The sequence below is a fragment of the Ornithodoros turicata genome, chromosome 6, assembly GCF_037126465.1.
Source record: "Ornithodoros turicata isolate Travis chromosome 6, ASM3712646v1, whole genome shotgun sequence".
NCBI lineage: Eukaryota > Metazoa > Arthropoda > Arachnida > Ixodida > Argasidae > Ornithodoros > Ornithodoros turicata.
This window is the reverse complement of record NC_088206.1, coordinates 27,536,358-27,550,646: the sequence shown is the minus strand read 5'-3', so window position 1 is coordinate 27,550,646 and position 14,289 is coordinate 27,536,358. Positions and strand designations below refer to the sequence as shown.

The window sequence follows — 14,289 nt, the reverse complement described above, 5'->3', positions numbered from 1 at the left end:
CATACCTCACGACGGCCGGACGATAACGCTGTATACTCCCTCATACGACAGTGGAGAGACAGGGAAAACTTTAGGGGTCAAGTACATTCCGGCTCTCCTGGCTCTGGCTTCCTCTTTCCGTTTCCGTCCATCTTCATTCGCCCAGGTCATTAGAAGGCCATGCGGGCACTATCTGCTGACGACACCTATCTTATTGTGCGTCCGAACCTTCCTATTGACCGTCGTCGCTGCTCAGCTGAGTCTGCCCATACGCACACTCGCCGCAAATTTCCTGCTAAATGTAAAGCGTTTCGCCACAATCGCATAACCTCGCCGCAAGTGTAACAGTGACGCGGATTTCATCCTTCTCGTTGATGTTGATGTTGGCGAAAAATGTAATAGGGGGAGATTGAATTCGTCACACGACAAATCACAATCACAATAAAGCTTGTTGCTCGAACTTTCACGCTATCTGTGGTGTCCCAACATCCACACCAAAATAGGGATCATGAAAGGGCAGCGCAGAGCATGACAGGTGCAGCGCAACATGCTTGCTAGGACTTGGCGGGTACGTCCTGGTACCGCCTAGCGGCCGTGATCATGAGTCCACATGAAGTACGCTGGGTTCTTCCAGGTGCAACCGGCCTCGGTGGCTCAGTCGGTAGCGTGTTCGCCTTCTGATCCCGAGATCGCGGGTTCGAACCCGGCCGAGGACGCCAGCGACTTGGTGGCAGGGTACAAGTTGCTTAGTCACGCCGTCTTCCGCGAGGGACGTTAAATACGGGGTGTCGTGTGATGAGCTTTCATCGCACGTTAAAGAACCCTCAGGTGGGCAAAAGCAATCCACAGACCGACCGCTGTGGCGTCGCTCATGATCTCAGTTGTCTCGCGACGTAAACACCCAATTATTAATCTTCCAGGTGCATACCTTCCTCGTAGTTGTCGACACCTTTTCACAATAGTCAGAAGTCGCTCTAGTATCAACGTCAAGAAACGTCGTGTCAAGCAGCACAGCTTAGCTGATTGGTACATGAGCGGTATGTTGCGATGCACGGTCTACTACGGCGTTGTGTACGACAATGGGACGGTATTCACATCCTTGATCGTGGCGTTTCCCAAGCAGAATGGCAGTCGGCAGATATTTTCGCCAGCGTATCAGTCATAGCTTATTGGTGTGGCCTGTCCAATAACGCAGGGTATCAAACATAAGTTGTGGCACTTATGCAGTGGCGACTGCAGGTGCCGATTATCCCGAGTGCTATTTTCCCTCTGATCAACAGAGGCAGGGGGGGGGGGGGGAATCTGCGGCTGTACCATCACCCAACATCACGAAAAGTAAGTTTGAAGAGGGGGTTCCACGTTGGAGACCGAGCCATACGTAACTGCAGAGGTCTCCAGAAATGGGTCTAGACGACTGTCCATGAAGAAGACCGAGAGACACGGACACAGAAGACGACACACGTAAGTTCTCAGACACAGCAATAATTTATTGGCTCGATCACCTCAACTTAAAAGATAAAAATCTTCGAAGGGGTGCGAGAGAGATAAAAGACGCATTATTAACTACGTTTCCCCTAGTGTCCGTGTCTCTCCGTCTTCTTCATGGATCTATACCAGCTAGCCTGCACCCTTTTCATTGTTTCATTAGACGACTGTGTCCACTATAAAGAAAACTGCACCTACAAGACTAAGCGCTGCGACGGATTGGTACAAAGAGCTCCCCTTAATCAACTTCGCAAACGGATTATCATCGAGGCTGTTTCAGAGACTTCAAGCAACAGTTGACTACAGGTACCGAGTGTAGGTAAAGCTAAGGAGCGACAGTCAGTCTCTATGGAGGATGCTACCAGTTCCCCAGAGCCGCATGTTCCGGAAGCATATTACAGAGAAGCAGTATTCAGCAAGCTGGATCTCAAATCTCAAATTGAAGAGCCACGTCAATTCCACCTACAGAGGATGATGCCAGATATTGTCGGCGTTGCGGTGTTGCAGTGTGTGCAACAGCAACGAACACTCATAGAATAACTTGGGGTGAAGGACATCTGCGGTGGTATGCATGTGCGGGACTGCTGGACAGCTATCGACCTATCGTAATGACTGGATGATGCGAGAGGCCGCGTGGGGATATCCATTTCTTTGTGTTTTGTGCGATGCTATGTTGAAATTAGTTGGGTTCTAGCGAGCACCGTATGCTCACACATGTGTGTACAGCATCGGGTCGCGAGATGCAGTACTTCTACTAAACGTCGGTATCCTCCTGTATCAGAACGTATAATTGAAACAGGTTTTCTTTATTTGTCGATCAGAATAGTACCGTCTTTTACGGTCGCAAAGAACTTGACGCTCTTGTGAATCCGGCCTTATTTGCATTCATTTGCAGTTCTTATGCATTTCTGCGATGTCGAGATGCTGTTCTCATCAAGCAGTAGAATCACCTTTTAAGTTTTCTCTGTGGCACGCAGGTTATGCCCATATAGTCAACTGGGATATCTGATTTTGCTGTTCTTGAACAGCTGAATCGCAAGGTTACAAGGCAGAGTACAAGTTAAAGAAGCCACGACATGATGCCCACCACGAAAGTCGTACCACAGATACCGTTTACTATGTCTTGCTTCAGACAGGCTCCGATCCGTTCGTTTTCTTTATCACGGATAAGTAACACTTCCATGCGCCCAGGCGGTGCGGACGACGATGATCTTCGATTACTATTAGATAATCATGCGGTGAGCTACGGCACGCAACAGGTATCTTCCGGGAGTGCGTTACACGTCGATTGCGGGCCATGGGGACTCTGGTTCGCTGTTGTGACGGTCTGTGTTGCGCAAGTCTGTAAGCGCCGCGAATTTGAGTATAGCTGGGTGCAATCAACCGAGTGTCCGATGTGCCAGCACTGTCCAGTGAAACGGCGTTCGGTGAAATGACCCCCAAGTGCACACTAAAATGCGACGAGAAACGCTATATTAGTTCACACGTTGTTCCCTCCTATATTCCTTTTACCCAGTGTTGTGCGTAGCGGCGCTACTGTAATCGCTACTTTTTTCAGTAGCGGAGGTGTAATTCCGCTACATTTGTTATTTGTAGCGGGAAAGTAATTTACGCTACAATTTCGAGTAGCAGAACCGCCTCCGCTACCGCTACTTTTTAGAGAGAAAATAAAATAAATTAGACGCTAGACTCCAGCGTTTAAACGTGATTTTACTACGTCTTCCGTATCGTATTCAACTGCGAAACAGGTAACGATACATGGTATTCACTTTAGGTTCGACCGATTCATGTCAGACCAGAGCCTTCAAATCGCTGCTGTCTTAATTCCGAGGTTCAGGCTCTCAAGGCTCACGGATGGAAACCAACGAAAGGAAGTAACCAGCTTGACCGTAAACGAAATGTTAAAGTGTTCGGTCGCCTCAAGTGAGCGCACCGAGGAATCCACGAGCGAGCTCCATGCAGATGATTTCTTTTCTTTTGGGGAGTCAACTTCTACAGCAGATCCAGCTGATCGTGAGTTTACTCAGCACCTCTTTGTGCCAGATAACTTTAATTTGACATCGCTAAAGCAGGGTTATCCAAGAGTGCACGGAGCGTTCCTCAAGCTGAATACCGCCGTTCCGTCAAGTGCGTCTGCCGAACGACCTTTCAGTGTTTGCGCCGATACGTTCACCAAGAAATGTGTTAGGCTCAGTGACGGGAACTTTGAGCGGCAACTGCTCTTGAAGGTGAATGCAAGTGTGTAATGACTTTTTCAGAAAGTACTGATCGCAAGAAATAAAGTATCAGCAAGAGCACATATCTTTGAATGTATCGAATCACATATTCATAGGCCTTCGGCGAGAAAGCGGAAGGGTAATTGCGCTACATTTTTTTGGTAGCGGTAGCGGTATCGCGCTACATTCGTAAATTTGTAGCGCCGCTAGTATCGCGCTACTTTTAAATAGGGTAGCGGTATTTCGCTACCTAAATTGAGTAGCGGGCACAACACTGCTTTTACCGGCCTACTGAGCCCAAAGGATGTGGGTCCGAACCCAGACGAGGACGCCAGAAATTTTGTGCCATGGCACAAATTCGTCGTCCAAAAAAGTCGTCCTCCACAAGGGACTGTTAGACACGTAGTGCCCCCAGGTGGCAGAATTAATCCACGCATCGACCACTGACACTCTTGCGACATATAGCCACGAGTTACCTTCGTGCTTGTCCGCCTTTTGCTTCTGTCTTCTGCTTTCTTTTTCGTGTGATTCGTTGGCTGGCTTGTGGCGTATTGTTGTCCAGCCATCTTCCTGAACCAGCTCCCGTGGCTCAGTGGTTAGCGTGCTGGCCATGTCACGTCGAGACTGGGAGGTACCGGGGTTCGAATCCCGGTGCCGGCTGTGCTGTCTGGGGTTTTTCCTGGGTTTTCCTCAGACGCTTTCAGACATATGTCGGCACGGTTCCCTTAGAAGTCGGCCCAGGACGCACATTTCCCCAGGGCGTGAGTCGTGACGTTGCCCACATACGCGAGGCCGACAACGGCAAGCCCTATCACCACCACCACCACCACCACCAGCCATCTTCCTGCTGATACGGCGGCTCGTTGCTTGGGGTGTAGTGCAGTGCTATCGAATAGGTTCGAGATCCCACTTTGTATAGAAACTTTCGTACCGACACAGTTTTCTTACAGAGAAAGCCAGCATTGGAATTGAGCTGTGCCGAACCTTTGGCCTTCTCACACATGGGATTTTAATGTCACTTTGACCACTGCGTGGTGCTACACAGCATAAAAAGCGAAAATGGTTGTAATGACGTTAAGTAATGTTGTACTCACGCATGATAGTACACTATGCGCATGAATTTCTTCCTAATAGTTTCTCTTTTGTTTTAATGAGAAACACTTCGCACGATTTAATTGCATTATTAATTGGGACTCGCCACGCCAAGACTTCCTGTATTCAGCCTACAGCCCTAGGCGCAAGAAACGTGTTCCCCGCACGTGGCGTGCTACACAGCGGCCCACGAACAAGAGTTATTCGTTCAGCGATACATTACTTTTTATTCGAACAAAAAATAAGCGCACGAGTAACGAAACTTTTATCAGCATAACTTATAGTTTGCGCGGCTGCTTCGTTTCCCTTTGCGACTTTTTGCGTCTACTCCAAACACTGATTATCGAGGCTACGCATGCAGTCTGAAAGTGAAGTGTTTGCAGAACTCACTGGAACGCAACCGTACTTTTGGATGAACGTCAGTAAAAGGTAGCGTGTGACTCCACACCAATGACACTAAGGCGAGTGTCATTCGCTGAAAGTAACACAGCGTGTGACAGATGAAATTTATCACACCCATTCAGATACAAGGGAAATAAAATACAGCGTGCGCTTGCCGAGTTTTTCTCTGGCGTTACTTTATTGCCCTATATCGCGTATTAGAATTAATTCGAAATAATTAGAATTATTTGTGTCAGGCAATATAACCGTAATATCGGTGTCGTCCTTGCTGGATATCGATGTCAATGCACTCGTATTTTACATTCTTTACAATGTTTGCAGCGATGTGGTGTATAGATCCACAAAGACTCCGTGCGAAAGCATGAAATTCGTGGGGACAAGATAACACGATTTTGTGCAATCCCTGGTCCCGAATCACAAATCATCACAAATACTTGGTTTCATTATGGTCGAGCCGATGTGGCCATCGTCTCTTGACTTTTACTTTCTGTGGGAAGGCCTGCTTCAAGTAGCTTTCCACTGAATCCTTCCACCGAGGATGCTGTGAATGAACGCGGAATGGAGCCGACATCGCAGGAATTTGGCGGCGGAATGCAGGCAGCTGCTCGTCTGGAACGACGACACGTTTTTTACCTCCAAGGGCAAAGAGGCGACGACGGAACAACGGGCGTGCCTCGAGGAAAAAAACTCTCGAAAGGCGCTAAGCCCTAATGTTTCAGTCAGTCTAATCCAATCTCCCAAAGCGGAGAGCCAACACTAGAACAGTAACGCCTAGCATCACACGGTTCGATGTTATACTAAACGGTCAAGCTGTTAGACGCAGCTGAGAGATCCCCCCCCCCGTTTCTTTCGTGGATTGCTGGAATATTTGAACACAACCCCAGAAACCCTCTCTGAGACCACCTTTCTTCAACAGTCGACGAGATATGGCAATAGGTTGACAATGGAAAAAGGGATGTCATCCTGCCCTGTATTGCTTTCCTGGCGCACTGCCATCCCACTATTCTGTGTTGCATTCCTGATACGCGCTGCGATGGATGCTCAAGTGATGGATGACTTGTACGATTCTTTTGCACACCTGATTTCACTCCGTCTGGCGGCTACTAATCCGCAGTGGGCAGCGTCGACACAGAAAAGCGTGTGAGCACTGTGTGTGGATACTTCGCGTAGGCACGAGGGCAACACCTGACGGAACACCTCATGGGAGAAGAAAAGGTGAAAACGAAAAAACTTCTAAAGTGTGCGTCATGTCGAATGTTGCGCTATTATGCACCTCAAGATGTGATATTACTATGATAAGTTGATAAGTAAATGTTAAAAAATATATATATATAGGGAAATTGATGTCACCATATTTATTAGTATGCTGTGGATATATTTTATTTCTGCGATATAATATATCGATGTTACATTACCACTACTGGTTTCCAAAATATGTTATTAGCAAAAAAGCGGCAGTGCATGTCTTGTCGTTTGATCCATTTCCCAATAAGATACGTTCAATATGCCATCTAAGCAATATGTCCCGTATTATATCAAATAATGTACCAGGCGTGTGCAGGTTATTACGGAGAATGCATTCTAATGAAAGCAGTGACTTGGGAAAATTGACAGCCAAAATCAGATTTCACTAAAACTATATTGTCGAAGCGGTCCCGCGCAAAAAGAAAGAATCCACATTTCACCGGTAAGTGTCTTTGGTTGACGCGTTATCGTATAAGAGCGCATTTTGCGTACGAGCGTCAGGTCCTACTTCTCTCAGCATACGATAATAGCGTGAGAACGATTCTTTCTCGATATTTTTTTCTCTTCTAATTTTCGTCCTGAGAATATTGACGCTACGTGGACTTATTCTTGAAAAAGAGTTTTCATACGTGCAATTTTAAATCGAGCATCTCCACTTACGGCTGAAATAGGCCGGAATACCGTTGTGGCGAAATATGCGGAAACTCTATTCAATGAAGCATCTGCTGTGTCTTTGATCAGGACGGGGAGAAATATATCGTGTGGTATGTAGCTATCTGCGTAATATTATATATATATACCCCTTCCCCCTGCTGGGCAGAAAACAGCAACAGGGTCGAAAAATGAGGTGGGTAAAAATTACCAAGTTGGAAAATGTGGTAATAAAGCTGGCGCTCAGTTGTGCTAGCGGAGCGAGGATAATTCGAAAGAATATAATGCAAACGTTTATGCTCTTACTAGATTCCTTTGCTGCTCCCCTAGAATAATTCGCCAAGTGGGTGTTAATGAGGTATGATTTTTGTAGGTAACTACTTATTTATGCGCTGGTATTTGCTGCAGCTGCCTCTGCCGATTTTCTTGTTTTCTTGTAAGCTTACACACTTTGGCGCATCTGCCATTCATACCTACACCAATGAAAACCACCAAAATAAAACAAATGGCAAACCAGTGCTATCACTAATTGGTAAATGCCACTACGCGCAGAAGGATCTAAAGTGTCGGAGTATCCGGGTCCGACAGAACCTTAGAAGTAAGAGACAAATGGGACCGGTTTTTACATGACAACAGCGAAGGCGACGGAAAAACATAGAGACGGACAGGGAACGTCGAGAAACAGACAGAACCTTAGAATGCTGCTTTACAGATGGCCCGAGCTATTTTCACACATATCTTAATCGCGTGATGTCGGATCGAGCATGTGTAGCGACTATATCCTGGCAGTGTGGGGAATGGAATAGGGTACAGTCGACGTACTCCACAGGACGAACAGGATATCACTACATAGCCACTCTAAAAACGTAACTTCACCGCATAGCACGCTCAGAAATAACCGCCACTCAGAATGATATCGTCCTCTTCCCTGATTTGCTGAAAGTAGAAACCCCCCACTGATGGAATGTTCACATCTACACATGCAGTTTATTTGCGTGGGTACTGGAACGCGTATCTGGCAGCCTACACCAGTTAGATTAGACCATTCTTGCGTTGCCGGAAAGGCAACGCAAGAATCAGGGAGATATATTGGTGCTCTTCACAACTGTACATCTGTACAACTTTCCCTCACTCTCTGTCTACGTGAAACTGCAAAGACAGCGAAGAACGACGGTCCGAGAGGAAGCATTTTTTTTAACGAGGGCGTCGGCCTTAAGGACTTGACGAATGTTTGCATGTTACGGCGTGAATGGTGCTTTGAAAGTCCGTCCGTTCAAGTGTCGGAGGACCTTCCGGCCATCCGGTCGGCCTTGGAAGCGTCCGAAGATGAGCGCCAAGGTCCCCGACCATCATCGATGGCCAGCATCGGAATACATCGTGAATCAACCGATTGCGGTCAAGGATTCGGATGCTTAATGAGTGAAATCCAGTTCGACTGTATCTTTAGGGGGGGCGTCACCTTTCATTGGCCACCGGAGCTTCACTTACAAGGCGAATGAATCTCGTGAGGTGGATGGCCGGTAACACTGTCCATCGACGGCAGGAAGGTTGTCACGAAGCCGTCGGGGCAGCGCCGGGAAAGAGTACCCGGTCAAGGTCCCCCAGAGGAGAAAGCGGCTCGGCAACTGTATAACAGGGCAAACGTCGCCCACCACGCACGCAGTTGGCCGCTATGGCCTTACAGGGAAAGAAGGGGGCTCCGCTGCTGCGGTTGTTCGTCGCGTTGCTCGTCTTGTCTGTCGCCTCAGCGCAGTTCAGTGCAAACGATGTCGTATCTCGCATCGATAGAAACCTCATCGACTGGGCTATCGGACAAGGGATCCAAACGTAAGTACCTTCCTTTCACTAGGTGAAGTGAACGCCTGACAGTTGTGAGGAGCCGTCATATCTTGTTTGGTGTGTGTGGCGAACAAGTGACACCGACAGCGGCTACGTGCGATGTGAACCCCCCTCAGCTTGGAGCTTACGAGTGGAAACCTTCCTGTGAACGGACAATTCTATCGTCTGATCACTCCCGGTGACAGGACATCTGCAACAATAGTGTGAATCACCACATTCATAGCGGACTTCGCCCACGCGCATGGTTGATTATCGTGAGCCGTGTCACAGGTTGGACTCCTGTCGCATGTGTCCACGTATCTATTTACATCTTAGTGAGCGAGGTTCCCTGCTCGTTGGCCCGTCTTGCCTCCTCCTTGTTTTACACCACTTTGATTGGTTGTTGATAGACAGTTAAGGAGCACCTCGTTCCTCTCTTTGACAACCTACGATTGTCGCACGACCGAAGATTAAGATCATCAGTCGTGCAAAAATCGCTTGCAACTCAATTTCTTCCTCAACATCCGCTTTGAAATGGACAGTGCAGATTTCACGCCTAAGTCGATCGTCAGCCGGCGACTGTCGATGAAAGCATCCGGTTCCGGGAGCATCGCAGCCTGGGGCGAAGGCAGGGCACCCACACGAGAAAAGAGACCACGCTTTCTCCTGCCTTTTCGGAGAAGGAGTTTCCTTATGAGCTGATGAAGGGTGCTGTATGGATAGGATTGTGTTGCGCAAAGAAGAATGAAGAAGAACAACTATTAATCCATAAAGCAATATCGTGTGCAATCAAGCAGCTGCCATCAAGTCTCTTATGGAATACATTCGTACTCCTTATGGTCGGCTGTATTGTGAATGCGACGTGATTTCATGATCGAGCTGTCTAGGATTTGTAACGTGTCGTTCCCTTGTCTGGCTTCGCAACGACGTGATTTAATAAATGCGCGCGTCGTCATTTGGGCATCCCGAGAGTAGCTGCCATTCGCAGAGTCTGTTAAAGTGAAGAATAGCCGCGTATGTTGTCGATAAATTACACCGACGTTATCCTCTCGTCCAGCGCGCGGTAGAATGCATTGATAACTAAAAGGTAACAAACGAATAATAAGTTGACGTAGCTTGATGATATGATAACATGTAACTCTGTCGCATGGCACACTCAGTCTACCAATATCTCAAAAGGGTAACCAGATGATGCTAATACGTCAAAGGAAGCTCTTCACGGTCGTAATCCGGACGAACGTTGGGGACGTTATTCGAAGCGTTTGTTGTGAAAGCTAGCTAAAAATGGGCGCAGCGGTACTCCTCACGTGGATATCTCAGATGGTGGTGGTGATGATTGCACTGCTTTGCGTAGTCGGCCACGCACAGGCGGGCAACGTCACGACTATCGCAGAGGGGGATCGTACGTCCAGGGCCGACTTCACAGGGAACTGTGCTAACATTTATCTTAGAGTGTCTGAGGAAAAACACCCAGACAGCACAGCTGGATTCCAACCCGGGGCACTTCCCAGTCCGACGTGGCATGTCATCATCGCACATGGATCCGAAACGCCTCTTTCTTTAACCTATGGTTGTTCTAATTTCCATTTAATACGTAATGTTCTCTAAGCGATGTTTTGTTTAATGTTCTCTAAGCATGGAGCTTGAGTGCTTTTCGGTTGCTGTGCACACATTCTAAAGAGAGCCGTCAGCAGTATTCACTTACAAGCGTGATAACCATGTTGCTGCGAAGAGGACAACAAACTAAAATGAAGAAAAAGTGATACTGAAACTGAAACTCTAAGAGCTCGTACTGCCTCGGGGACCCCTCGCCCTACATGGCGTCATAGCAGTTCTCAGGCGGGCAGTATCAGGCCGATACGTTACCCCCCCGATATCAGAGCGACGGGAAATACGCTGCCGACGTCAAGCACAATCCTTTTATGGAAATGCGCGGTGCTATTCGAAAGAAAATATTTGTTTTTGAATTTGCTGTACAATTTCGTGTGCCGCGACATCACGGGGCGCAAAACGAATCAGCTCCCCCACTTTAGTTCTCTAAAAAAATCTTCAGTAGGAAGTCAGTCCTGTGTGGTTTATTAGTAACACTGACTCTGGTTCATGCACAGGCGTCCACTACCTTGTCAGGATGGAGCTCGCCATTGCGGTGCTACCACTTCGAAGCGTGTCTGACGAGCTGTCACACGCTTTTTCAAACGAAACTGCTGTGAATATCCATCGAGAGTTAACGTCTCTTTATGGGGAAGGCTGTACGAGTATCCAAGTGATTCGCGTTGGCGTGCATGCTTGACAGAAGGCCATGAAAACGTGTACGACGAACAACGCCGCGGAAGGCAAGAGGGAACAATATCGGAATACTGGGAGAAGATATTCGCGTTACCATTGATGAAGTTCTTACGCGTCTGCCTCCTGGGACGGAAGTCGGACGCTCGAGCATCGGAACAATTCTGTCAGATCAACTTCGTTATCGAAATGTCTGCGCCAGACGGGTGCCCCGTTTGCTCAGTGATGTTCATGAGCAGCAACGGACGAATTCGGCTCCAATTTTTCTGGAAAGGCACCAAAGAGACGGGGGTGCATTCCCTTAACGCATCGATACTGGTGATGAAACGTGCGTGCATTATTCAGCCGTGGAGGCGAAACGTCAACCAATGCGTGGTTTGGAAGGCGGCTGGCGAAAATGCTCAGAAAAAAGCTCAGGGATAGCGCTCTCTGCTGGAAAGATTGCGGCAGCGGTGTTTTGCGACTGCCACGGTCTTTTACTGGTACACCACTTACCCCACAGAAGGAAACAACGTGAGGCTGGCGGTGTCCAGAGATATTGTGAGATCTTGAGTAAACTTCGATCCGCTATCGAACAGAAAAAACTCCCCACTCGGCTCGCGAGAATTTGCTGGAAAAATTCAGATGGGAAAGGTTTCCGCATTCGTCGTGCCCTCCAGATCATTGTCCTCTGTGATTTCTCTCTCTACCGCAAAGTGTACCTCGCCGGCCAACAGTTTGCAAGTGATGAATGAAATCTGAAGGGAACAGTTTGCTGCGCGAATACTGCTTAGTATGGTACAGAGAAGGTGTTGAAAGACTGGCTGACCGGTACCAAAACTGGTTGAGGAAAGAGGGTGACTATATTTGTAAGCAATGCAGTAGTTGTAACGCGTAAATTTAAGTAAACGTTAAGGAACAGCGTTTAATGTACGTTTCCACAACAGGGAAACTTATCTATTCATGTCACTTGTATACTGGCGTGGTGTTATAACATCAACAAGTACTTTAGAGTAGAGTTACATTTTAAGGAATTTGTTGCCACAACAAAAATTCTGCGGTTCAGTGAAAGTGAGTGAAGGGACGAGCCCATGTCGCCGATATATCGAGCAAACTAGCTGGTCCGAGTACAGGAACTGGCTTCTCTGCTCCGGTACTGAGGTCTATCACTCTACTCGAGGCACTTGTGCAACCCGGTAGACCAGTAGGTGTCCCTTTAATGACTTATTGTATCTGCAGTACCTCCCTTTTATTTCTACCTCACAACTGGATAAAATGGTAATCAGTAATCGCGTTCATTTTACCTCCACAAGCTTGCATCTCGCGTTACTGCTCGTTATTACATTATTTCGGCAGTACGTAACAGCAGACAGCTGCTTGACGCTATATTCTGCGCGGAAAGAATACTGGAAGCGAATGAGCAAGGGTACGTATAGTGAGGTTCACTAATGTGAGCCATTGACGGCTTCTCAACCTGAACAACAATCGCGAACCCCACGTATTTACGGACGAAAAATTTTGAGCCGTGATTATGGATATAGATAAGACCTGGTTTCTCAATTTTGATTTCGTGCTAGCGCCGCGAAGAAGAAACTATGGCTATGAGCGGCGGACACACATTGACAAATGGAGAGAGAAAAACAGAAACGAGTGGGGGAAGAGTAGGTATACAACAGTTAGATGCGCAGACATTTATGGATTTTTTGGGCTCCAACTTTCAACTATAGTCGTGCAAACAAGGCCGATGTTTTGGCGCGTCGACTTTATTTGCGTAGCATTTTGTACACAAGAATTGCTCAAATAGTTACTCCCTTCCTGCGCTGTGTGCCCTGGTGAATTATATCAAGGACATACGTGCTCAAGTAATTATTTTAATCACTCGATGCTTTCACACATCAAGCGTCATAGAACAGCTGGTCTCACCACAGTCTCGCTGTGGCTGTATCACAAAACCCTCTTTCTCGATTTCGGTTTCGGTTTCGGTGATGCAAAACAGGTTAATATAATCTACAGCTTACAAGAGCAGTTTTGACATACTCAGAGGTGGGTACGTTGTCCCGGAAAGTGTCCCGATTTTGCAGCGTTTTCTGTCCCGCTCTTGTCCCGATTTCAGTAATATTTTTGTCCCGCTAATCCCAGCACTACACATCACCACTCACTTCATAGATCACGAGGCAGTACTCGTCACTCTAAAGTAGTTGTGCATATATCGGCAATAAACGTGTCGACATCCACACAAAACAGCTACCGCTGAAATTCGCATTACACAATCGCGTAACCGTCCTGTAATTTTTGTTTCTTCTAATCTAGTCTAATCTCCCCCTAACGTAATCGAAGAAATTACTAACTCGCTTGCTCCCTATACAAACCTCCACCCGCAGCTGATTGATTGCATTTCCATATTTTCCTTCTTGGACTGATCCTGTCCTGCCCGCACTTATTCTTCTCTTTATAGCATTTGTAGCCGTCCCAACCTGTTCTTCGCTTTATGTATGCATTTACCGCTTAATCAGTCTGAGGTACGACAGTCAAATATCTTCATTGTGTTACGTCGACATGGTTACAGAGCATCAAGATTGATGGCGGAAGAACTGCGACCTAGATATACGAACGAAAGGATGAACCCAATTTTTCGTGATCGCCCACCAATGATCCGACACGTTCACGGCGTGTCTCGTCAAACGCCATGAAAGCCCAAAATGATCGTAAATATGACCAACGTTAACCGTCAAACTGTTCCGGTGGAGCATCGCTGCAGTGAAAGGAAACTGTCCCTCTCGGCGAGCTCTATCCTAAAGCGGGTGTCTGTAGCTTAACGAGCAGGGATCGGTCTAGCTGTTTGGACGGTGATCTTGCTCCGCTCCAATATCTTGTCTATGTCCGAATACCTTAGACAAGAGAGTTCGAGCAACTGTTCCACGAGTGTTCGCGCACAGAATAGACCTCTACCTGTTTGTAAACAAATGACGTCATAATGTTCGACAGCGCCACCAGTTTGGTAGAGTTGAACTACGCTCAAAGCTAGTGGCGAACAAGGTCGCGTCCGAAAGCCACGGTCCTGAGGGGATTACGATGGTCTCTGAAAGGGACGCGACCCTCGGTCCTACTTTTCTTTCAGCGAACAATTGCCCATTCGTGG

The 14,289-nt window shown here is 47.4% G+C and overlaps 2 protein-coding genes across 2 annotated transcripts in view; one reads left to right on the top strand and one right to left on the bottom strand.

Moving 5' to 3' along the window:
* LOC135396485 (major facilitator superfamily domain-containing protein 4A-like) overlaps nt 1–14,289 on the bottom strand; it is a 184,948-nt gene that overhangs the window by 89,947 nt on the left and 80,712 nt on the right. The gene's annotated exons all lie outside the window — the stretch shown is intronic.
* The window catches only part of LOC135396484 (uncharacterized), a 60,984-nt gene continuing 55,423 nt past the window's right edge, over nt 8,729–14,289 (top strand). Inside the window, exon 1 of the mRNA XM_064627479.1 lies at nt 8,729–8,897. Within this exon, the coding sequence (XP_064483549.1) occupies nt 8,743–8,897 (155 nt within the window). The 5' untranslated portion in view covers nt 8,729–8,742. The remainder of the gene's footprint in view (nt 8,898–14,289) is intronic.